Source organism: Lathamus discolor, chromosome 3, assembly GCF_037157495.1.
Source record: "Lathamus discolor isolate bLatDis1 chromosome 3, bLatDis1.hap1, whole genome shotgun sequence".
Classification (NCBI taxonomy): domain Eukaryota; kingdom Metazoa; phylum Chordata; class Aves; order Psittaciformes; family Psittacidae; genus Lathamus; species Lathamus discolor.
In genome coordinates, this window is record NC_088886.1 from 23,978,976 (window position 1) to 24,004,213 (window position 25,238).

General features: G+C 40.5%; 1 protein-coding gene across 5 annotated transcripts in view; it reads left to right on the plus strand.

Annotated features, from left to right (window-relative positions):
* COP1 (COP1 E3 ubiquitin ligase) overlaps positions 1–25,238 on the plus strand; it is a 132,938-nt gene that overhangs the window by 25,739 nt on the left and 81,961 nt on the right. For all 5 annotated transcript variants that reach the window (XM_065674141.1, XM_065674143.1, XM_065674142.1 and 2 more), the window contains exons 7-11: positions 661–720; positions 3,689–3,765; positions 8,341–8,398; positions 12,619–12,733; positions 16,324–16,459. In XM_065674141.1, the coding sequence (XP_065530213.1) occupies positions 661–720; positions 3,689–3,765; positions 8,341–8,398; positions 12,619–12,733; positions 16,324–16,459 (446 nt within the window). The remainder of the gene's footprint in view (positions 1–660; positions 721–3,688; positions 3,766–8,340; positions 8,399–12,618; positions 12,734–16,323; positions 16,460–25,238) is intronic.

Here is a 25,238-nt window from a genome sequence, read left to right on the forward strand (position 1 = left end):
AAAGGGGATGTCGGCTGCTGAGACGGGAAGTCCCCTTCTGGACCCTTTCAGGGCTAGCCTGAAGTTAGCTAGACTGGCGTTTCTCTTGTAATCTGAGGTAAGTATCACACCTAAGAAGGAAACACCACGTGGTGCTTGTTTGCTGCCAGCAGCAGATCTCCTGATGGTCATAATGGTGGGGGTTTGCCAATCAAAAAATTTTATCAGTAAGTTTAAATTGTCAAGTGGCAGGTGAACTGCTAGCAAAAGAAATACTCTTAATACCTTTTAGCAAAACATTTTGTGTTTTATTGAAGGGTGAAATGATCCCTGTCTTTCATGGTGTTTTTTTCTTATGTTCAGTGTTTGTGAACCAGTTACAATTAACTTGCATGAAAGATGTTAGAGGAGCTTAATAGTATTAGTTTGAATGGTGTGGGTCTCTGTGATTGATATCAAAGTACCTCGTTCTTGTTTTGCATTGTTTCACAATAACATTGTTTTGAATGTGGCTTGTGTGTATGTGTTAATCTATGCATATGAGCTTCTTGCCTAGTGACTTTTGAATTGTATAGCATGCTAGTTGAGATAGTTCAGGTGCCTCTCTGAAAAGATTGTAATTTATCTTGGTAGTGGTGCAGTGCAGATTGATTGAGGCTTCTCCTGTTGTCTTATCCACAGCAACTGGAGCAGATCCAGAAGGAGCTAAGTGTTCTGGAAGAAGATATTAAACGAGTAGAGGTGAGGTGCCCAGACATTGTTCTGACTGGCTTTTTTTCATTTTCATCAAGCTGTCTGCCTTGCTGTGGGGCTGCTGTATTAAATTTATGACATTTAAGGCAGCAATGGGAAAATGAACAGATGATGTTCTTTAATTTGTTCATTTAGTTGATGTGTGCAAGCTGCAGTTTGGTAAGAGGGAGTTTTGTTGAAACCTCACTCTTACATAATTGTATTTTTCAGTTTCTTTGTGTTGGTAGTATTTTAGAGTAACAGAAATGAACAGCCAGTATATTGACCATAACTTATGTTTTTTGTATGTTTCATTATTCCTAGTATTTGTACAGGCTGCTTAAATCTTAGCAGTATGCCATTCTTAAAATGGAGAGGTATTGGGGGTGCACAAGAAAGCCATAATGCAGAGACTGGGTGGGAGCAGAAGCAGTTCATGCTGCATGTCAAACCAGAATCAGACTCCTACCTCCTGATACAATTACCTTAATCCCTTAATGATGGGGATTTCCTGGGATTTTTTTGCTAAGAATATTCTCCAAGTATTTGCAGAATCATAGAATAGTTAGGGTTGGAAAGGACCTTAAGATCATCTAGGTCCAACCCCCCTGCCATGGGCAGGGACACCTCACACTAAACCATGCCACCCAAGGCCCTGTCCAGCCTGGCCTTGGAACATCGCCAGGGATGGAGCATTCACAGCTGCCTTGGGCAACCCATTCCAGTGCCTCACCACCATTACCGTAAAGAGCTTCCTCCTTATATTCAATCTGAACTTCCCCTGTTTAAGTTTGAGCCCATTCCCCCATGTCCTGTCACTACAGTCCCTAATGAAGAGTCCCTCCCCAGCATCCCTATAGGCCCCCTTCAGGTACTGGAAGGCTGCTATGAGGTCTCCACGCAGCCTTCTCTTCTCCAGGCTGAGCAGCCCCAACTTCCTCAGCCTGTCTTCATATGGGAGGTGCTCCAGTCCCCTGATCATCCTCGTGGCCCTCCTCTGGACTTGTTCCAACAGTTCCATGTCCTTTTTATGCTGTGGGCACCAAAACTGCACACAATACTCCAGGTGAGGTCTCACAAGAGCAGAGAAGAGGGGCAGGATCACATCCTTCAACCTGCTGGTCACACTCCTTTTGATGCAGCCCAGGATACGGCTGGCTTTCTGAGCTGTGAGTGCACACTGCAGCTGGCTCATGTTCAGTTTCTCATCAACCAGCACCCCCAAGTCTTTCTCTGCAGGGCCGCTCTGAATCTCCTCTCTGCCCAACCTGTAGCTGTGCCTGGGATTTTGCTACCCAGGTGTAGGACCTTGCACTTGGCATGGTTGAACTTCGTGAGGTTGGCATCAGCCCACCTCACAAGCGTGTCAAGGTCCCTCTGGATGGCATCCCTTCCCTCCAGAGTATCAACCGAACCACATAGCTTGGTGTCATTGGCAAACTTGCTGAGGGCGCACTCAATCCCACTGTCCATGTCACTGGCAAAGATGTTGAACAAGATCGGTCCCAATACCTATCTCTGAGGGACACCTCTTGTTACTGGTCTCCAGCTGGACATGGAGCTATTGACCACAACTCTTTGCATGCGGCCATCATTGTAAACCCATCAGCTCTGTTCTTCTGTCCTTATTGAGTCTAAATGCCTCCTTGGTCCTTTAATCATCTTAGTGTTTTGATTTAGGAGTAGGAAACTGATGTTTGGAATGCATCAAACTGCTGCCTCTGACACCAGCCTTCCCTTAAAGCTTCTTGGTATCAGTTTGGAGGTCTGCTTCTCTTTTCTTGCTTGTCTCAAGCAGTCAGCACAAGCTCTCAACTGCTGCCCAAAAACCTCTTAGATTTCTTCACTTCCAATTTATATGCCTGCTGATGAATTATCAAAATACCAATAGAACTGACCAATTGCAGGATATTCCCTTTAGCTGATAGCTATGCCAGTTGTATGTTGGTAGATAACAGTATTTTTTAGGCCTATTTCCCTAAATGTTTCTCAGCTCTTGAGGAGAAAAATACATCTTCGCGTGTTTCCTTGAGACTGGTAAAATAGGTCTTCAGGTGTAAGAGAAGTTATCTCTGAAGCTGTGGGATCCCTCAAAGAGTATCTAGCTGTCTGCTTTTATGCTTTTTAATCAGGCACTTCAATGGACTGCACCTGGGGTATGTTTCTGGTGTGTGATAGTGACCTTGGTTCTGACCTTTAAAGCCTGGGATCTGTCTTGTCACAAATACCCTGCTTTCTACCTAAAACCTAATGGGTACCTGGTGGGAATTTGAAAAACACCAGTAATGTCCTGGAACAGTTTCACACCCCACACCCCCCCCAGCCCCAACTAATGAGCTGCAGCATCCTGTATAGCTTCCATTTCTCAAACAGATGAAAGGTAGTCTCATACTGGGTACACGACAGTGATTTAGTCTGGCACTGCAAAGCCAAGTTTATGTACAAAATTTATTTCTTTTGTAGTTGCCCCACAGAAGACTGATAGATCTTCTTTTAAGTCCAGTATCATCCATGATACCACCTTTGTCCTGTCATCTTGTGGCTGCTCTTGCCATGACCTGTACCCAGCATTACTTTCCAGTTGCACAGGCTGTTAGATACATTTTCATGTATCTCAAACATGTAGTTACAGCTTGCTTGTTCTGCCATGGTTAAGGGAGGTGCTGGATTAGAGACAATTGGATGGTAACTAAAATAATTGATTTTTTTTTTTTTTTGAGTATAAGCTCCGGAACTGCCTCTTTTGGGGCAAAAAGCACTGTAGTTGTAAGATTTCTGAAATGTGGTTGGAATGAGAAGGTGGGGGTATCAAACCCCAATGTTTTTTCAGCTGCAGTAAAGACTTAAAGGTGAGTGTTGAACAAAAGTAGATACAGTCAGTCATCTGCTTGGGAAAAATCATGTGAATACTGGATATAAGACAGTGCCTACTATTCATATTCTGTCAGCTTTGCTGTAACACGACTTTCTGTTTCAGGAGATGAGTGGCTTGTACTCCCCAGTGAGTGAGGACAGTACGGTGCCGCAGTTTGAGGCTCCCTCACCTTCACACAGGTATGGAGCATGCAACTCAGAACTTGGATTTCAAGCTGTACATGTTGCACTGTGCTTGCTAGTCCTCTCTGTGCCATGCCCAAAGCACAAGCAGAACTCTTTTTTGAACGTTGTAGAATATTTTCTTCTGCTTTTGATCGTGTAAACTTGCTGTGAACAAAGCAGTGAAGAAAAAGCCATCTGAGTCTGGACAAAGTCTTTTCTAAACCATATGGTTTTAAATGTAGCATGGATTAGGTAACTTGGATCATAAGTCTTTGCTCTGTGGGAAGAAATGTTACTGTTAAATACATGCTACCTTTTCTGAACCTTATGCAGCTCTTCTTGGCATAAGAAAGATATTAATTTTCACAAGGTTACGTTATTAAGTGATCTTCTCTCCTGCCTCTTAGTAGAGTTCTCCAAGCTGTTGACTTCTGTTACAAAATTATACTGTTACCTTCTCTGCAGTTAGCAGCTCTAACCTGATAGCCCAGAAGTAAGAGAAAATGGTCAGATATTTTCCACTACAGAGATTTAGATACTCTGGTAAGGAGTCTAGCAATACTGGCTGGGATTTCTCACAGGATGCTATTTCTGAGCACCGAGACCACAATCTCTCATATTTCTATGAAGAAAGAAATATGGCCCTGAGGGAAAGGACAGGAGTAGTGTTTGTTATTCAGCAATTCGCTGTTTAATTTTTTTGGTGTGGGTTATTCCTGTCTTGCCAAGAATCAATTTTGTGAAGCTGATGAGTTTCTTGTCAAGTTCTATTAGTTTCCTGGTTACTGGCTATTAAATAGATTGCTTGTTCTTTGCTTTGTGGTACTGGTGCTTGGGGAAAGCTTGAGTGCTGGTTGGGCTGAACTTGTTACATGTTAAACACCTTCAAGAAAGGTATCTCTATTACTTGAGCCAAGCTAACGAACAAGCTCCCCAAGAACTTTATTGGCTGGAATAACGCTTTAGGCCCAAGACTTTTGGTGAAAGAGTTGGGAGAAACAAATCTGCTGTGCGAAACCTAACACTGTTTTCAGTCTACTGAGAATTTCTTATCGTTACTTTATGCCTGTTTGATTAATGCTTGGATGTGAAATGTTCTCAGTTCTTGATTTTGAAGGTGTAACATAGTGTCCAAAATATTTTGACTTTGGATTTGCAATTTGCTTGAGGTCTGTGGGGAGATAGTGGCGAGTTAGACCATGGCAGGTGCAAGGACCATGGGCTCTATTTCCTGCCTGATCATCTTAACACTTGTCTGGCTCCATCTCAGCTAGGTCTCGAACTTCTGGGCTTTTCCTCTGGTATAACATGCCAGGGGTGTGATATAGTAGGATATTTAGGGATTTTCTAGGGGTTGCCTTTTTTTCTTGGCTTGAGAAGACCCCTTTTCTGTTTCCCAATGCCATTCCTGCATTGAGAAGTACTCTTTGAGTGCTTGAAGATAAAATTATATGAAGGAAGTGTTTGAACAGGCATCAGTTGTTACTGGGCTCTTAACTTCTGTCGCTGCCCTATCCTGACAGGATTTTTGTGTAATTCAAGTAATTGCATTGCTTTGAATTACCAGAAAACTCCTCCAGAAGGGTCTACCCCTTGAAATTAATTTTCTTTTCAACATTAAAAGTAAGTTTTGGAGAGTGTCTCAAAAATTGTAACTTTGATTCCTCCTTGGAAAGAATGCTGCAGAACAATGAAGAAGAGTTTTAAAATGTGCTGGGTTTTGGGTGGTTTTTTTTTTCAGCTCTGCTAACTGTAATATTTAATCTCCAAAGTGCACTTTAGAGATGCAGTGAACTGCTAAGAATGAAGTACAAATATAGTTTGTCATGGTTTTACTTCCATGTTAAAATGTTACTAAACTTGCAGAGACCATTTTATTTGTCAGTGAATTAAAATGGTATGTTTAAATTGGAATATAGCTTGTTAATGTGTGTAACACCCTGCTAATTAAATAAAATTGTATAAAATTTTACTCGTGTCTTATAGCAAAAGGTTATCACAGACCTGTGCTGAGACGAAGAAAATCTCTTTAGCCTTTGAAAGTTCAAGAAAATAGATTTCTTTGGAATTCGGTTTTATCTGGTCTCTGGTGACTTGCCCTTATTCATCTACTTCCTCTAAATCATAGGCTTGCTTCATTAATTCTGTTTCTTTTCATTGTTTGTAGCTTTTTCCCCTATACACTCTTAACATCTTCAAAATGTGGAATTGCTGTGTCTCCCCTATCTTCCTTCATAAGTTCTTTAGCAAAAGAACAAGCATGCCTATCATGTTAAATACATTCTTGGCTTCAAGAGACATGTTTTCTGTTATACTTGTACAGGGTATGGTGAAATAATTGCATTGGGTAATAGTGCAGCACTTGTTTACAGTGTTGCAGTTTGCTAGGTTTGTATACTAATAGAGAACAAGAGGGGAAGAATAAGGGAAAAGAACAAATAGTTCTGTGTAGGCTTTTTCTGAACAGGCACATGTGCTATTTTTGCTACCAGTAAGTAGTGCAGGCAGGAGATACAAATAAGCAACTTCTTGGTGAGTAGATGTGCAGGAGTAATAGCAATAATGAACTGTCACTGTAATAGGAGTTTCTGGGGAAAGATTCTGATGTAAGTATTAGTTGCTTGGTAACTCTAATTCAGTTATCAAAATTCTGATCTCCTTCCCCTCCATTTAATGTAATTACTACCACCCAGCCCTGTTAAGGGTACAACCAATGGGGTTTATAGTCTGCAGGTTGCTGTGTTCTTGTTGAAGGTTTTTTAATATGCTGTGTTAGTGTAGCTGAATTTTCTAATTGAACCTAATATTACAGCTTTTTACAGAGAATTTAGAGGGCACTTTTGTAATTTTCTGATTATTTGCTGCCTGTTTTTAAAAGGAAAAACATTCATGCATGTGGCAGTCAACTCAGCTACTGTCACCTCGCAGAAATTACTTTGAATTTGTATTCTGGTTAGGGAGGTGATGTCTGCATTCTCAAAGGCTTTATATCACAGGAGAACCTGCAGCAAAATTAGACCAGGCACTATAAGTTTGTGTGTTTTGCTATTAATTGCCACTGTACCTGTCTTGAAGTACAGTACTTTTTCATTGCTTTCCAGCTGAGCGTGTTATTCATGCTGTTCCTAGCAGGATCTCCTGTATGTGTTTCATTATTTCATGTGGCCACATTCTAAATTAAAGTTCATTGTCCCTGGCCATGCCTGAAACAGCTCTGCTGTTTTCTCCCTTGCAATAGCTTGCAGCAAATAATGATTTTTTTTATTCCTCAGATTTTTCTCTTTGCAGCTTTTGTCTTGCCTGTAACAGAAGCTCAATCAGTCACATCTTACAAGTTAACCACTAATGAGATTTTACAAATAATCTCTCATCTTCTGTTTCTACTTCCTCCACCTCCACGGGAGCTTTAAAATGCTCAGCGAAATATTTCAGTGCTAGTAACATTTTTTCATCCTTCTAGATTTACAGGTGCCCTGACCAGCATTTCAGTCAAACCACGTGCTTTATGAATGTGAGGTGTAGGCCTCAGTTCTGGTAGCTGTTAACTAAATATCAATAGGTACAATCATCTTTTACAAAACCAGGACCTATAGCAGTGTTCTACCAGCTTTTTAAGGAGACCTTCAGCTTTCCCAAGCAATGCTTAAATCTAAGGTTATCTTGTAAGTAAGGCTGAGAACAAACCCAAATAGTTACTTTCTGTCCAAGCCAAACAACATAGAAGTAGCAAGTAAGTTAACAGAGATTTTTAGCGATAAATCACGGTGGTGTTTGTAATGTGCTCTGCATAAATAATAAAGTGGTGTTCTTGTGTACTAACCTTCATTTGTCCTAAAAGGATATTAAATTTGATTGATGAGAGTGCTTAATCTGGCTCTGGGGTCTTATTGTGAGAGCTAAATATTTTGCACATATGTGCAAGAATACCGAACCTCTTGTCTTCTGCTTGTAGCAGTAGATCCTTTTGCAGTTCTTAAAGTTAAATCTCTTGAATTGAATATGTGTGCTATGTTTTGAAAACAGTGATTTAAGGTGTGTTGTGTCATTATAGACACTATGTAGCTTTGTATGGTATAGCATTTTCTAATAGTGGAAATCCTGGCTGTCTATATTTCTTTAGTTGATTTCTGTATTTCATTACTTGTGTCCTTCGTGTGTCTTCAGAGGTGTCTGGAATACTAGTGTCTGTTTTAAGATGCTTCCTCTAGCTTTTCTCTTCACAGTGCTGTTTCATATGCCATGGCATTAAACTTTTTTAAAGGAACTGAAAAGCAATGGTAGCATGTTATATTCAGAATGTCTTATCCAGCATATTTAATAAGAAAGATATGCTTTTGCATTCTATTTAGGAATTATTAGATTGCACTACACATAACTGTGTGTGGCAGCATTCTGTTCTAGGAGATCCTTGAATTAAAAAAATGGCTCCCAAACCCCCAACGAAAAAATAACCTTGAGTTCCCTGTCTGTAAGATGGTTTTCAAACGCAAGTATGCTGCAGGATATAAGGGGGAAATAGAAAACAGGTTTAAAAAATATAAAGGATGGTTGTACAGTGATTTAAACAGACTATTTCTTTTGGTTTTGCAGTAGTATTATTGACTCCACGGAGTATAGCCAGCCTCCAGGCTTCAGTGGCAGTTCTCAGGTAAGGTAATATATGTGTCTGTGCACAGGGGGCTGAGAGAGTGAACGTGGAGGTTAGGCACAAATGTCAGAGCTTAGGCACAAATCTGCAGGGTACTGGTCAACTCAACTCTTGCAAAGGCTTTTAACTGCTTATATGGGCAAACTGAAGCCAAGACTACAGCTGAAGGGAGTGACTGTGCATGATTCTGTCTACACTGATGCCATCAAAGAAATCTGTTGTAGTATATTCAGACATCCAGCTTTATTCCTAAAACAGGAAGAGGGGATTTTTTTCCTGTTTTTTTTTTTTCTTTTTCTTTTTTCTCCAGCTTTTTTCCTAAGTGGGCAGCTTTTGGGAAGGAAGGTAAATCCCTGACTCTTTGTATTGAGTTAAATAGCTTTGGATCCAACTTGAACTTCAAAAAAAGAAGCACTCATTCTCCAACTATACATTCATTTTGTAGTTTGTCCTCACTAGTGCTTTACAAACTATTATAAATTCACATAGAAGGTAAAAAGCTGTATATACAGTGAAGCTGTCTGGCAGGCAGCCTCCAAACCAACTGATCGCAGAGCCTACCGAATACCAAACAGCACTGCTGTAGTTTTGAAGCTCAGAGTGATTCATCTGGGCTGGGAAGATGTCACTGATACATAGCTCAGTTTCAAAAAGGTTAAACAGTTTCGATTTGGACATGTGGACTGTTGCTTATGTACCAGCTGGTGCTTTTGGTGCTCTCTGGTGGTGGTGGACCATCCATGGCACACAGCGGTATCAAATTAGTAAATTTAAAGGCAGTCAAAAGGGTAAACTAACATGTAGAAATGTTTTGGGGTCTTATTTGACGGAGTAGCTGATGTAAAGAAATAAACACCTAAATTTTGGGCTGATACGCATACATGTGTGCATGTAGGTTTTGGTATTTGCAGCTGTGTAACTAACTGGTAATTAGAAAATTACATCTACTAGTCTGTGGGGAGAGTGCTTGTTCCTGATGCTATGGTCTTGGGAGGTTTTTGCTTGAGCAAAGAACTACCTCACTTCAGAGGGCAGGTAAAATGAGGGTGGAGATTTTATGTTCAGGATTTTGATATGATACAAGGTGTTTGTTTTCCAGTGACACTATTTGTCTTGGTACCTTTCCATTTCAAAGACAAAATTAATAACGTAGCTATGCTGCTGGTAGGCACACAAAACAATGAACCTAGACTTTCTAGCCATTCTGTATGACAACCTTATTTTTGTGAGAATAATGTTTTGTCTTCAAATTCAATTTTTTTGTCCTCAAGAGTGCAAGATTTGCACTCTAGTACAAATATTTTAATTTAATGTGTTTGGATGAGGAGTTGAAAGAACTCTTTAAACATGTCAGTCAAGGGTAGTCTATTTTCAGAAAGACTTTATCATAAAAATAGTTCAAAGAATACAAATTCAATTGTGCTTTTTTCTAATTGTCAGTCATGACAGCAAAACTCATAGGTTGGGCATTACTGGCTATACTTGGACAGCATAGCTTGCCTTGTCAATAACTTTGTGTATTGCTCACAAACTTGTTCTTGGGGAAGAATTTATATCCTGCAAAGCTACGGGACAGTTTTCTTCCAGAAGCAGACCTTCCAAAGTAAATAGTGGGCAAATCATAGAATCATAGAATAGTTAGGGTTGGAAAGGACCTCAAGATCATCTAGTTCCAACCCCCCTGCCATGGACAGGGACACCTCACACTAAACCATCCCACACAAGGCTTCATCCAACCTGGCCTTTAACACTGCCAGGGATGGAGCACTCACAACTGCCCTGGGCAACCGATTCCAGTGCCTCACCACCCTAACAGGAAAGAATTTCCTCCTTATATCCAATCTAAACTTCCCCTGTTTAAGTTTGAACCCATTACCCCTTGTCCTGTCACTACAGTCCCTGACGAAGAGTCCCTCCCCAGCATCCCTATAGGCCCCCTTCAGATACTGGAAGGCTGCTATGAGGTCTCCATGCAGCCTTCTCTTCTGCAAGCTGAACAGCCCCAACTTTCTCAGCCTATCTTCATACAGGAGGTGCTCCAGTCCCCTGATCATCCTCATGGCCCTCCTCTGGACTTGTTCCAACAGTTCCATGTCCTTTTTATGTTGAGGACACCAGAACTGCACACAATACTCCAGGTGAGGTCTCACAAGAGCAGAGTAGAGGGGCAGGATCACCTCTTTCGACCTTCCCCTTCTTGAAAATGGGGGTTATATTTCCCTTTTTCCAGTTGCCGGGAACTTCACCTGACTGCCATGATTTTTGAAATATGTCGCTTAGGCTTGGGGAATTCTGCAGGTAATATTTAGGGTAATACCTTTCTTTGCTAGAAATAAAGAGCTTGTGTGTAGCTATGAAGCTTTTCCACAGTTGCTGTTGAACTCTTCAGAGCACCTGATAAAGTTCAGACAGTAAAATCAGTCTCGATAACAGCAGTCTGAACTAATGTCCTCAACTAGGACAACCATAGTCATATTACCAGTTGAATAAAAATTACTTGGGTATATTTTCTCTCTTTTCCCTTATTTTTTTTCTCTTCCTGTTTCCCAGCATTGCTTAATGGGTAGTGAGGCAGCAGGAGCCATAGAAACTGAATGTGTGTTTTGATAAAACATGAGCAGTTTAAAATGCTTAACTGTGGAGAATATGATGACAATGGGCTATTGCAGACTGATTCCCAGCACAGCTGGGTTGCCATGTGCCAGCTTGAGACAGGGGGTGTCCTTTTCTGGAGGCCCAGCAAGTAATCACACAGCTGGCAAATGCTTACCATGATTGATTCCATCTTGATGTGGATTGGGCCTATCTGTAGATCAGACTCAAGCTTGGGTTATGTTGCTCATCATGTTGCGGATGGCTTGTCTTGAGACTGAAGTGACTGCAAGGGATGCTTGAAGTTGTCTTGAACCCTAGTCCCTCCTGATGTGATGAGAGATGCTGGACCCTTTGTAGGCTGGTGCAAAAAAATAATAGGAAGATGCTATAAAAGTGTTCATCTAAGCATTTCTTAAAGCGGTGAAATTTTAGAACATTGTGGTTAAAAGGTGTTGATGTAGGAGTCCAGCATTCTAGTTGTATGTTGAAATTGGAATTGTTTTTGAGGTGAAGCAAGCTGCATAGACCATAGGTGTTGTCAGTGTTCAAGTGTAAGTCATGATGTCAGTGTACAGCCAAGGGCCTCACGCAGGAAGCGGCATCTGCAGGTTTCATTGCTTGGGTTTTGTTTTTTCCCCTAAAATGTTGGATACTGTTTGTAAAGGTATAAGTGGAGTTTGAGAGGGCTGTAAGCTTAGTTTGTTCTTGTTGAATTGCTTGATGGCTGTAGTGAGGGCAGTCTGTTCTCCTGTGTGGGTCGAGGGGGAGTGTACACAGTGAATTTTGACTGTGCCACTGAGTGGCATTAAAGGCCTTATATGTGGTCAGGGCTGTTGTCCCTTTGAGAACCACCATCTCCTTCATCTATCAAAATTTCCCCATTAGATTTGAGTATGCAATATGTGATGCTTCTTAAATATAAAGTAAGGTACTCTTTATGATTCGTGTAATAGAGGAATTTGTTTCTTTTCCTTACTAGCGATTAAAATGAAGTACTCTTTTCTGGGTTGCTTGTAGTTTCAGTCCTTTGCTTCTACCTCTCACTGCTGGAGGAGGTTGGAAAATGGCTTTACAGATGAATTTCATGGACTTCTTTTCAGTTAGCCTTTGAACTTTCATGGTGTCTTCTGCTTCTATCCGTATTTGCTTAGCTTTATGGAGAGTTACTGAGTTGCTTCAAAAGAATTCAGTAGCTATTTAAGATAAGCACCTCTTTTTAATGAGCTGTCTGATAGGGATCTAAGAAGTATTTGTTGTACAGTCTGATTTTATGAAGCTGAAAGCCCTGGTATCTTTGGCCTCTGATGTCTAATTGTATAAATGCAAGATATTACTCCCCAGGGGTTGCTGCTGTGTCTTGCATGCAAGGCCAGAATCAGTAAATTTGCAAAAGTTCAAGAAACAAGAACTGTCTAAAAGCAGCCCTTTCTTGTTTGTCAAATTAAAGGGTGCAACATAGGACCGTAAGAATAACTGTTGATATAGCAAGATCGTAACTTATTGTCATTTTACACTTCTAACCCTTCACATATAATGTATAAATTGCTTATAATTTAGTAAAATTTATTGAAATGAAACCTAGGCCTGGCTTTACCTTTCTGAAGTGGTCTCTCTCATCCATTCAGACCAAAAAGCAGCCGTGGTATAACAGCACGCTAGCCTCACGACGCAAGCGTCTCACAGCTCATTTTGAGGACCTAGAGCAGTGCTATTTTTCCACCAGGATGACACGTGTCTCAGGTGAGTTCCTCTTGCATGTGTTCAACTTCTGACATCAGTTACCTCTTAAAGTACCCAGTCCTCAGAAAATACTTACTTTTGAAAGAGCAGCTTTCTCTTCTTGTATGCATGGGAATGTTGCTATGCATATTTGTGTTACTCAAATCATCCGGTTTTGCTTTTCTTAACCAGTCTTTGAAGTTGCTAAATTTTGAAAATTTAATCCTGTCACTTCAGAGGGACACATGTTTTGCTTTGACATCCTGTACTGTGAAGGGCATAACCCACAATAAACTGTTTCATTGATGCTCATTCTGAGGATGCAAATGTTTGAAAGCAGTGGTTGGGTTTTCTTTCTATTGTGGTGTAAACACAGCAATTAAAAAATATTGCTATTGAAATACTACAGAGGTATGAACATAAATTGGTACATTCTCCTGTATTTAGCATGCCAAAGGACACTTGAAGGTTGTTTTCTATGTTGTCTAGATTGAGTCTTGGTTAACAAATGACTTGGAATATAAAAGCTGAATGTGCGGTAGCATTGTGGTCCCATGGGACACACCTTAGATTTAAGGCTTGTTTTGTGGAATTAGAAGCTGTTTTCACAATTGCCTAGATTGTCTCATTCATAATTGAGTAACAGTGTGACAGCAGCTAGAGTCATTGTTACCTAGTGGATGGATGGTTCTTAATTACATGGCAGGATTTTCTTCAGAAACAACTGGGTCAAATTAATATGTCTCTTGAGGGTGAGGAGGGTTGCTCTGTGGCCACTTTGGGGAAGAAATGGGCTTTGGGGAAAAAAGCTTCCGGCAAAGGGCTGTGACAGGCAGGATATTTGCAGCATGGAGTTCCAGCCAATGTGGAGAGCAAGGAGCAGCGAGCAGCCAGCCCTCAGTGGGTGGAAGAAACCCAGCAGGGACAAGGGGGAATCAGGCAGATGTTGCTGCAGTAGAGTATCTCTGCTTCTAGCCTTGCAAGCCAAGGACCAGCCTTCCAAGACACATAGAACAGTGAGCGAGCTAGGGTAGAATTCCCTGGGTTTATTTTTTTCTCTATAAATTTAGCTTGTTTTATTCACTTTAAAATAAATAAATAAAAGTGAGCCTGGGGTTTTCATGTGAGTGTTGTGTGCTTTGGTTTTTGGGTTTTGTTTTTTTAATATTTTTTTTTGGGAGGGGGTGGTGATTTTTTTATTATTAGTATGAAAAGGCTGACCTTAAAGGCTGCAGTGTGTTTTAGGGGAGCTTGCTTTTAGATACGTCTGCATCTACGACCTGCTTCAGAGCAGTGACTGGCTCAGTTCTCATCATGCACATCAAAGTGATTTTAAGAAGGAATGCAGCATGTTGAGAGGGTGCTGCAGTAGCACCAAGATTGGAGAAGCTGGTTGGATGTGACCAGCCAGCTTCCTTTAAAGTGCCAGCAAATGCTTTATAGAATACAGTACTTTCCACTGAGATGTTTTCATGCTATGCTATTTTGGTGTTGCATAATTGTTTATGTTAAAATAATACTTATTAAGCAAGGATAACAAATGGGGTTCTTCCCAGCATTCCCTTGTAAAAGACATCTATCTTCATAATTGAAACTGTAAATACAAATGCAGTGAAACTGTTTTTGTGTATTCATGTGTCAGCTGCACCAGGAGCAGAGAATTTGCAAATGCACGTTATTTCCTAAATCAGGGATAACCTCTGATACTTGATGAAGCTTTCTTCTCTTAAGTCATGCCTGCTTTTTGACACATTTTAAATTTAATTTAAATAGGATTTGATGTTGATTTAAAGCTTTTCACATGAAGTTCCTAAGACTGTTCTAGTAGGGAATGGAGACAAAATATAACTCTTAGTTGTGAAATGGCCTTGCACTTTGACAGGAAAATGTCTTGAGAAATAACATTGTTTTCCAGGCACAGATACAGAATAAATAATAGGAGGACTGTGTGCTTGATCCCTGAATGGGGAAATGAAAGAGTAGCAGTTATTTGTTCCTATCATAATGTTGAAAGAGAAAACCATCTTTGAAAAACAGCAACTGATGTGCTTGCTTTTTTTTTCTTTTTTTGAGCTGTTTCCTGCAGTGGTCAGGTGCTGATGATTCTCATTTTGAGTACCACTTTGTTCATTTTGCCCCTTTTGATACATCTGACAAGGGTAACATATGTTTTTACCCTTAAACATGCTAATTATTAGCCTTCGCTGTTCCTTTGTACAATCAAACATTAAGTAGCATAAAAGGGACACTTCAGGATGCCTTACAAGTGTAGAGACACATAATTTCTCATGGCAAGGAATTAACAAGGTGCAAAATGTGATTATTCTGTTTTTCCACAAGAAATCACAGATCTATTTTGCCTTTATAGATCAACTTCTTCCTTTTTTTCACCTCTTTATTTCCAAAACTTTATAATAGGGGAATTTTTGTTATTTCCTTATGCTGCTAATAAGAAGTGGATTAAGAATAACTTAACTGGTGGGTGGAATTTTATCTCAGCTGTGTGACTTGTACGTGTGGTTTCTATGCTGCTGCAGTGGATACTGTAGTTTAAGAGGAGATGAGGTGTGCACTACCTGTCAGCCAAGGTCCTCTGTGTTAGTGCTGGGAGAACAGCAATAACTGTAGTTTTCCTTACATTTCACTGGTGCAAAAAAGATGAAGTGAGGGTGGGAGCATTAGAGGAGGACAGGGAAAATTGCTTCAGATTCTGGACGTCATTACAAAGCCTGAAGGCTCTACCCAATGCTTGACTGCAGATCCATGATCTTAGTGGGATCCCTGACTTGCCCATGTGGTGTCACTATAATAATTTTATAATGGTTTAAATAAACATTAAATACAAATTCCGTTTATACCAAGGAAAGTTGGGACTTCTGAGGAAAACAAGGGATGACTTTATCTACACTGCGATTTAGTTTTAACTTTTGTACTAAACAGTTTCCCATAGAATATTTATCATCACTGTTCAAGCTGGCTCAGTTTCACCTTGTCTGCTGAAGGTCATAATTTTCACAAAACTTACAGTACAGAGAGTCTTCTAGTTTCATGCTTGTCTTCCTTCTCCAGACTGGAAACAACTCCCTTAGCTCTGTTGCTTTTGGAGTAACAAGAGAAATATGTTTTAGTAAAAGTATTTTGAATGTAACTGACATCAAATGTAGGCATATTATAACAGAAGTATAGGGAAAAGAATATATTTTCACCTCTGTAAAAAAAATTAGACATGTTTTATATACACAGACAGTGTATTTTGATATGTGTAAAGATTTTTTTTTCTGTTAATAGCTATGTGGCTCATGGGTTCTGAATTTGAATAAAATAAATGAGCTTACCAGGAAAGCTGCATTTGTAATCTCTAGGCGGATTCTCAGCACAGTAAGTTCACCCAACACTGCAGTAGAAAGACTTTAATTTGTGCTCTGAAAAATCATGCTGCCTTCAGGGAATGCTAGAGGTGAGAGCAAATGTGGTTTTGACCGCAGACAACAAGCAGAGATAGTGTCACGTGAAGACTACATCTTGATTTATTTCTCGTTTTTTTTTGTTCATTTGCTGCTGAGTTTATCTTCTTTGTTTCTGTCCTCCCTGATGCTGCTGCTTGTCCCTAGATGACAGCAGAACCACAAGCCAGCTGGATGAGTTTCAGGAGTGTCTCTCCAAGTTCACGCGCTACAACTCTGTCCGACCTCTGGCAACACTGTCTTATGCGAGTGACCTCTACAATGGTTCTAGCATAGTATCCAGGTAAGATACAATGTGGCTCTGATGATGTGTGTCATGCTGATAGAGGCTGTGCTGAGGCTGATTAATAACCTGTATTCAACAAGTTACGGTCTGTGCATACATAACACTTTGTTTCCCAAAAGCATTTTTGCAAATTTGTGATTACCTTTGATCTGTGAAGGCACTCAAGTACAGTAGCAGTATCTTTTATTCCCATTGGTGTTGATCAAGGCTGAATTCAGAACCTCTGAGGTGCCATTGAGTATCTTCAGCTGTTGTAAACAAGCACAAAGTGTGTTGTATGGACAGTACTCTGTATGTTGGTATAGTTGTGATGCATTTCTAGCATTTTAGGAAGCGTCCATCTTGCTTGGTGTTGGTAGTTTTAAGGTTCTGTGGTATTTTTAAATATTGTTGGTAGATCCAACTGTAATGGCAAATACTAAAAAAAATCAGCAGTTTTTAACTGCTATTCTTAGACTTCTGAGCATTAGAAGCTATGTTTACAGTGCTAAATACTACTGGGGGGATGACTGTGGTAGAACCAGTGTGACAGCTCAGTTCTTGCCAACAACAGCTATGTATCCCCTGCCATGCTGGGTGGTCATGTCCTGTGTGCTGCTGCTGAAGCTCATCAGAGCTTCCTGTGGACCAGTGTGAACACTTAATGGTTGAAATGCTATTGGCTGTCTTGCAACAGAATTAGTTTCTTCTTGTTTAGTTCCATGAACCAGCTCCTGTAGAGATCAGGCTTAAGAGAGCACATGGGACCTGCCAACAACACTAACCTTAAACTGGTTTCAGCAGCTGTGGAAACATACCCTGGGGCACTTAATTAGTCTGTGGTAGCTTGTTTGGAGGTGGTTGTGGTGGAAAAAATGATGCAATACGTTAACTGGTAAATCTTTTCAGCACAGTTCAGCACAGCATATGCGCAGGCTCTGTTAGCTTCTTACAGACATGTTCCACAAATTTAAATGTATTCGTAGCAACCTTCTGAGGGAGAGATGTAGTATCTCTATCTTATATATCCAAGGGGAGCAGGAGATCCAAAGTGGCCATGCTTCATGTCTTTAAAGAAACATTACAGTGACACAATGAATTGAACTTGGGTTTTGAATCTCGATCTAATGCTTTATGAAGGGACCATTCAGACAGTGACAGAACAGCCTGAATATTTGTTGACATACCCCAAGAAATTTGCTCTATGTGAAGAAATGGAGGTATGTGTAGCACAGAATACATACTTTTAAAACCAAATTGATTGCCTAACTACTGCAGTACGTAGCAGGAATGTATAATGTCTGCCTTAGCCACAGAGGTCAGAACACAATAATCACTGATCTGACGTATATTTAACCTGCTCTGATTGGGTTCACACTAGCTGCAATGAAATGCAGATGGGAATCTCACTGCAACATAGACAAACTTCCTCAGCTACCAAGTTCAGCACGGGTTGGATTTTGCTTCTTTGCCCTTTCTTCTCCTTGACATTCTGCAAAAGCAGCATTTTTTTGGTATTTGGTTAGAAAATGCCGGAAGGGCAGTAAATCTCACTCCTGTTTTGAAGGCATTATAATTCTTCGGTGAAATATATGTTTGAGAAGTATGTGTGTTACTGTTCTTAAAGTGAAGATAGTGGGGCCTCCTTCCAAGCCAGTGCTAGAATCTGTAGTTAAATGCATTTAACTGAAAGATAATCCTGCTTCCCACTAAATGTTCTCCTCTGCTCATGCTTTTTATTTATCAGAGCATTTAAGAAGTTTTTAAGGGTTTTAATATGTGGGCTGAATAAGACTGTTCACATCTGAGCATGCCCTTGATGACTGGGTAAAGCAGGGCTGCTGAATGTGCTGCTGCTCCTGTTAGCTTCTGGCTATCCAAACAGTTCCCTTGAAGTCTGAATTTGTTTATCAAGAGTTTACATACATTGTGTTGGCTAGCATACTTCTCTGTTCACCACTGTTCCTTATCCAAATTAATAGGCTCAAGTTCAGAAGGAAATTCTGTGAAGCTAAATGAGGTATGTGTCTTGGTGATGGCATCTTTAGATAATAAAAGAGCAGCTTTAAGTACCCATGGGTGGGCCAAATTAATTATTGGGGTTCTTTAAAAGCTTTATTTTCATTTTTTAAAGGCTTTGAAAAGTTTTATTGATTACTTGGTCCACTGCACTGATTTCTAAAGGTGTTCCTAGACATGCTGTAGGAAATGCTGGTGAAATGACAAAAAGTAAGTCTTGCTGTTTAGCTGTTGCTGTTGAGACAAACTCAGTTTAAATGCAAAGCAAATGTAAAGTTAAGTAAGGAATCCTCATATTTTTTGGAAAGTATTTTAAAGGGGTTTTTTTTAAATATACCTAAGAATAAAAGTAGAATTGGCAGGAGGTTAGACTTCCTTGTACTTATTTTTGTTGAGAAAACAAAACACACCCCCTCCCAAAAAAAAACCTAACAAAAAAACCCCCACAAAAAACAAAGAACACCAAAACAAAACAAAACCAACCAACCCTGCTGTTACAAATGGACCAAATACAAGACTATTTGGTTTGCATTCCTTTTACCCTACATGGAGCTCACACACTGGACTCCAAAAGATCTACCGTTCCTTATCTTCAAAACCCTGAAGTTTATTTAGAAGAGAAATAAAACTGGGTTTATGGTAACAGGAGGGAGTGTAATTAAAGACTATATATAAGCAGACCAGAGAAAACCTGAAACTGAGCAGCAGCGCTGCTCTCCTAAGTGCCTTGCCACAAGCATATTTATGAATGTCTGGACTTCAGCACTAACAAAAGACCACAAACAATACTATGCATGCTATGTTACTGTAAAAACCTCTAATGGAATACTTGGGAAATCTGCAGTCGCCCTTTGGAAGGAAGGAAGGATAAGCCCATGCGCTGCTCCCAGTTCCCGGTTTCCCCAGCCTGGCAGGGGCTCGCCTTGCTGGGCTGGCGGCTCTGCGGCGGCCATAGAGCGGCCGTATAGCGTCCGCGCGATGGCAGCCGTAGGCTGCCGTGCCGGCAGTGGAGGGCTGCGGGCGGGGATCGGGGACCCATGCGGGGCCGGTGCTCAGAGCTGTGTGATTTCTATCGCGGGTTTACGGGCTTACACGGAAAGGTGCAAGCAAGCATGGTCATAAGCCCAGTGAGGGAGATCTTCCCTACCTGGCTTAGAAATGTGCTCACAAGCAGAACTTGGACCCCTCAGTACTTTATTTCTTCCCAGATTTGCTTTGAGAAAAAGATTAGCAGAGAAGGATGCTCATGAAAACATGTTCAAGGCTTTGCAAATTGCAGATTGCTCAGTTTTGCTTTAACATTGGGGGAGTTTCAGCACATCTGCAGTATGAATGTACATGTCACTCAGTATACTAAATGTTAGGAGTTATACACTCAGTTCTCTTAAGTACAAAGTATTTATGTTTTTCACAAGTATATTAAGGCTTGGGGTTTTTTTTTCTTCTTTTTTTTTTTTTTTTAAGAATTGGCCAAGGAATAAGTTTTCCATTTATTATCCCCCCCACAGAGCAGTTGTCAGAGCTTAACTTCTCTGCTTGCTGTGGTAGTAAATGTGAAGACTTTCTTTTAAAGATGAGTCTGTAAACTGCAGTGTTAGCATTACAATGATTTATGTGGAAAATTGCTTTTGCACTGTCAGAGGCCTTTGGAGAATAATGTGTCAGTCTCTCATCTTAAAAGAACAGAAAAATCCAAGAAACAGGCTACAGCAAGATATCTGTCTGAAAACTGGTTATAGGAAAGCTGGCTCTCCTGCTGAATGGTTCCCAGCTCTTGTGGGAAACATGGGTACATCTGTCTCAGTTTGTTTACCCTGATGCTTGGAGGCAATTGGTGCGGTATTCTGTCATCTGCTCGGACTTCAGATTCTTCTAAGCTAGCTTACCATTTCTCTGAAAGGTCTCAAAATGACATCCAAAGGGGTTTGGGTAGCTAACTATCCAAAAGATAGCTATTTAGAAGTGATTAGAGAGAGGGAAAGAAACAACTTGGGGTTTGACTGTTGAAACCTTACTCAAATCATCTGTTGAATCTTGAGACAGAGTTCAAAAATTAGATCATACCTTTTGAGGGGTCCATTATTTCTCCCCTCCCCTATTGCTTGCTTGTTACTCCATTGCCTCTAAGTAATGAACAAGATACGCAGAGGTTTCTCTTAACATTCAAACAGTACAATTGTCAGTTTCAAGGCTGTATTTTTGTGTTGACCTTTCAGTAACATGATCTGAAACCCTTTCTTTAAAGATGAGCTTAAAAGGAAAACTATCCATTAGGAGTGTGTTTTCCATGTATTTATTGAGATGTTCTATCTTATTTTTAATGCTCTGGGCTAGCTAGGGTTAGATGAGCCATTTTATCAAGTTTGTGACCAGCAGTGCTTCTGTCTTAGTGGTAAAGAGAAATGAAAGAAATGTAAGTGGGTTTATCCTTCATAGGATTATGTTTCACGCTGTTCCTCAAAGATGAGAGATGAGAAGGGCTGAATTTTTCTTGTAGCCTATTAAATGAATCATTTTGTAAATGGACTCTTATTTACAAGTGGCAGCTCAAAACTGTGGATGGATCTGCCTTATTTAGACTGTTCCCACAACTGGAAGGAAAAGAGAAATGCTTGGATAAAGAGACTTGAACTGCAGAGTAGCTGAGGAAGCTTGAAATATAATACCCTGAACGTACCTGAAGTTTGTTTCTCTTGTGGTTCTTGCCTTATTTCATCTAATGTTTGATCCATAGACCAGAAGTGGGCTGGGGCTGAAATAAGGTTTTGTTTAGTGACAACAAAGTACAGAGCCTTTCCCTTGCTTTCTCTTCTTTTTCTCTGTAGTGCAGAACCCATACATTTCCTAGTACATAATTGTGGTTTAGATCCCCTTGAGCAGAAGCTAAATATGGGACCTTAGGCAACGTGGTCATCTGGAAGCAAATGTCTTCAGCTGCTACTGCTAAATCATGTCAGAATCATGGAATCATGAATTGGAGCCTATGAATGGACTGTGTTGTTCACAGTCCCAGTATTGATGGAGATCTCCTGTGCTGAGCTCTTTCAGGTGTACTTGTTCCCTTCTCTCTGTGGCTCTGTCAGCAGCTTCTGTGCTCAGTTTTGAAGAAACAATATCCTTGTTGGTGTAGTAATAAATGTGGAGGCTTGAAAACAAGCTTGCAAGCTTTTGAATGGCCTTATATTTAGATGGCACTTCAGTATTTATCACAACTGAGTTGCTGCCTATTTAATGGCATAAACCTGATAAGATGGTACCACTGTGCAGACGACCTTGCAACTCAGTGTGGAGCAGTATTTGTTTTCTCAAACCTGCTCCTTATACAGCTTGGGCAGAGGCTGCTGTGTTTCTTCCTGGCAATGTTTCCCAAGCTTGAATGCCGAAAGAAGGCAGCTGGGTATGCTTTGAGACTTAAAACATTTTCCACTGTAGCATTTTGTAATGTTGAGGCTGTGCTCCTGCTACTGTCAGAGCTGTTGTAACCTACTGTGTATCAGCCCAGCTGGCCAAAATGGCAGATCCTGGTTTAAAAATGTGGATGGGTTACCCAAAATATTGTAGAGGGTAGGCTGATAAATTGGCTTGAATTTTAAATAGTGTCATAAGAAACATTCTGCATTTAACTGCTGGCATGTTTAGTTAATGTTTCCCTACTCTAGCTTATTTTAAATGGTGTTTGTGGAAAAGCTGAATCTAATCCTCATTAACTTGCGTGGTAGTTGTTTGCAGCAGCTTTGGCTCATTGTACTTCTGTGTATCTGGCATATAAACCCTGGGATTGCCATCATCTTTTCAGCATGCAGAAGAGCATCGCCTAGCAGTAAAGTGGCTTTTTATCAATATGCTTTATGTTCAGTTGCTTGCAAAATTCAGTAGTTCCCTATAGGTTTTCTCATCATTAGTGCTAGTTAAGCCAGGTTTCCCTGAATACATGTAATAAAAAAACCTTATACAGTACAACAGGATGTCTCTAGCTATAGTCTTACAGATAAAGCTAGAAGTCTGCTATGGCTTCCTAGGAGATTTTGGGTTGTACTTAGAGATTAGGTTCAGGGTCACTTTGTGCTTCCCTCAATGTAGAGAGGATCCTGGCTCTGGAAGTTGAGCTATTGCAGGTAGCACAATTAATCTCATAGTGTAGTATATTCTCTCATTGAGTTTAAAAAAAGACTGCCTCTGTTTTATCTAGCAATGACAAAGCATGAAAGTAGCTCTATTGGGTTTGATTTCAGAGCAGTGAGATGGATCTAAGCCCACCAAACCTCCTACATTCAGATTTAATATTCTCCTTTGAACAAGCTCTTTATGGAGCAGGAGTATTGCTAAGCAGTCTTTTGGAACTGATGGCATTTCATTACACTTAAAAGGATTTTTGTAAGCATGAAGTGCACCTAGAACTAGGTCTAATGACATTACTTTGTCAACGTGGTACCTTTTTTATGCCTTTCTTCAAACAGAACAAAATAGAACTCCAGGCTACTGGGGCTGCAAGAAGGCTGTTGAAAGTGTGACTGCAGCATGACTGGTGCAATAATATTTTCCCAAAGCAGCCCAGAGCTAAGCACTGTCCTCTGTGCAGTGCAGGCTTCAATGAACTGCTGCAGTGCCCTTCCCTGCCTGTGTCTCACCTGTGAAAGGGTTGAAGATAATCAACATGCAGAGCTTTCTAGTGTCTTATCTTTGTGCTTCAAATAGAGGTTTGCTTAGGAAGAGCGTATTCCCGTCAAAAGTTTGAAGCCTGGAGGAGGTGTGGTAGCAGGGGAGGGTACCTGTGATGCATTCAACAGCAGCTGGTGCTGCTGAACCTGGACCTGGAATATCCAAAACAACTTCAAGGAATGGGATCAAACTGAAATAGCTTGGGGTCCTCTGTCTCACAGTTTTCATTAGACTTCCATTAGATTTGAATCCGATATGTTGAGAGGTCATAATTATAGTAGCCAGAGTAGCTTTACCTCGATTAGAAGACAAATCTGGCAATTTTTCTGGTAATCTGGGGGTCACATTGAACCCAGATTAATATGATTGTTAGAGATTAAGGTGTTCACTCTGTGGTAGAATGTACTTAAGGGGAGTTTTGTTTATACGTTGTAACTTGTACATATAGCAGTCTAGAGAATTGACGGGTTTTTCTTTAAGTGGTCCTTTTTGAGTAGAGATTGCAGTAACCCACATGGGTTTATGGTATGCTGGCTTAGTTTATATTTTGGAAAACATTTTACAGCACAGGGGTTTGAACTGAGTAATAAATTCAACCAGTGCTTGTCTGTCCTTGTCCCTGTGGCACAGGTTAAGGGCTTTGAAATAGCAGCAGTGATTTTCATTTAGGTGGTGTGCTGGCATAAAAAGTAACTAATGCAACTGTTACTTTTTCTTTTCTTAAACAAAGAACAAAAAACAAACAAAAAAAACCCCAACAACAAAAAAACAAAAAGGACCCCAAACTTTTTCTGAAACTTAATGTTTTGTCTCTGTAGCCTTGGCCACTGTATGTAACAACTTCTAGACTTCGAGCTGATAGAGCACAAAAATCTGAGTGCTGTAATAGCAGCTTCCTATGCTTGAGTATAGCTTTGTTTTTAAAAACTACAAATTAGTATGCTAGTGCATGCTTAGTGACACTAATTACTTAGCATTAAAATATCAGTCTACTGTAAAAACAGTCTCTCCAGTGTGATATTAATACCAATTTTTGTACTGACCCCAGGTGCTGAACAGCCTGCTGTGGCAGCCATGGTGTCAGGTTGTAACCTAAATTTCTAATGTTTAAGTGCCTCAAGATGGGCACTGGAAATGGCTATAAGTCATGAGATTTGGGATTCTTAGAAGTGACAGGACATACTTCAGGGAGCAGAGAGTTGCAGCACAGAGTGAGAAAGACTTTACGGAAATGTATGTTAAGAGCAAAAGCTGCCACTGTTGTGTCTCCTTTCTCTCACCAATTAAGTCCCCCAAAACTGTGAATAACATATCCATGTTGCAATTAAATATGGGGCCACAGCAAGACAGGGGTCAGGGTCAGAGAAGCAGAAACAGCACCATATTAGGTAGAAGTAGAATTGAAAGGCTTTGGTATGTCAGGGAGGGAAATATGTATGTTTAGTCCCTTAAGAGAGGGACTGAGTCATCTACTTCATGGAAATGGCAACTCCTACAGTCACAAATGTCATTACCAAGTCAGGGTTGAGGCATTTGTGATTATCGTAGCAATTGTAGAGTGTGTATGGAAAGGGTAGAGGAGTAGTTGGTTGCAGACCTTTAATTGTAATTAGTGGTGCAGTTAGTTAAAGCCAAATGCAGTTAATTGCAACCACCCCCTTATCCTGATTTGGAAGAACAGATACAGCATGTACCCGTTTTTCACAGAAGCTTGCTGGGCTAGGTGCCTCTCCAGTCTAACCCTTAGGGTACTTCAAGCTGTGACGTCAAGTACAGTGTAAGGTGCCTCAGGGGTTGGTTTGGAGGGCATCTGGCCCTATGCTGTCCCTGCAAAAGACCACAGAGCGTGCCAGCCTAGTCGCTGCTTGTGGAGTTGTCTTACTGAGATCCCAATCAAATGATCCACAATCATTTCACTGGGCGTACTAACGGCTATATCCACATTTATTTTTGTCAGTGTCTGGTATGGATCAGTTGTTCATGGATTATGGTTTTCATATTCACTCTGCCACCATTACGTCTTGCAGGAGGAATAAGTACTTGGAGTGTCCGTGTGGTTTTTAAAGTGTAACTGAGGGTGGGGAAACTGTTGTCTGTCCCAAATCAATCTTGTGATGAG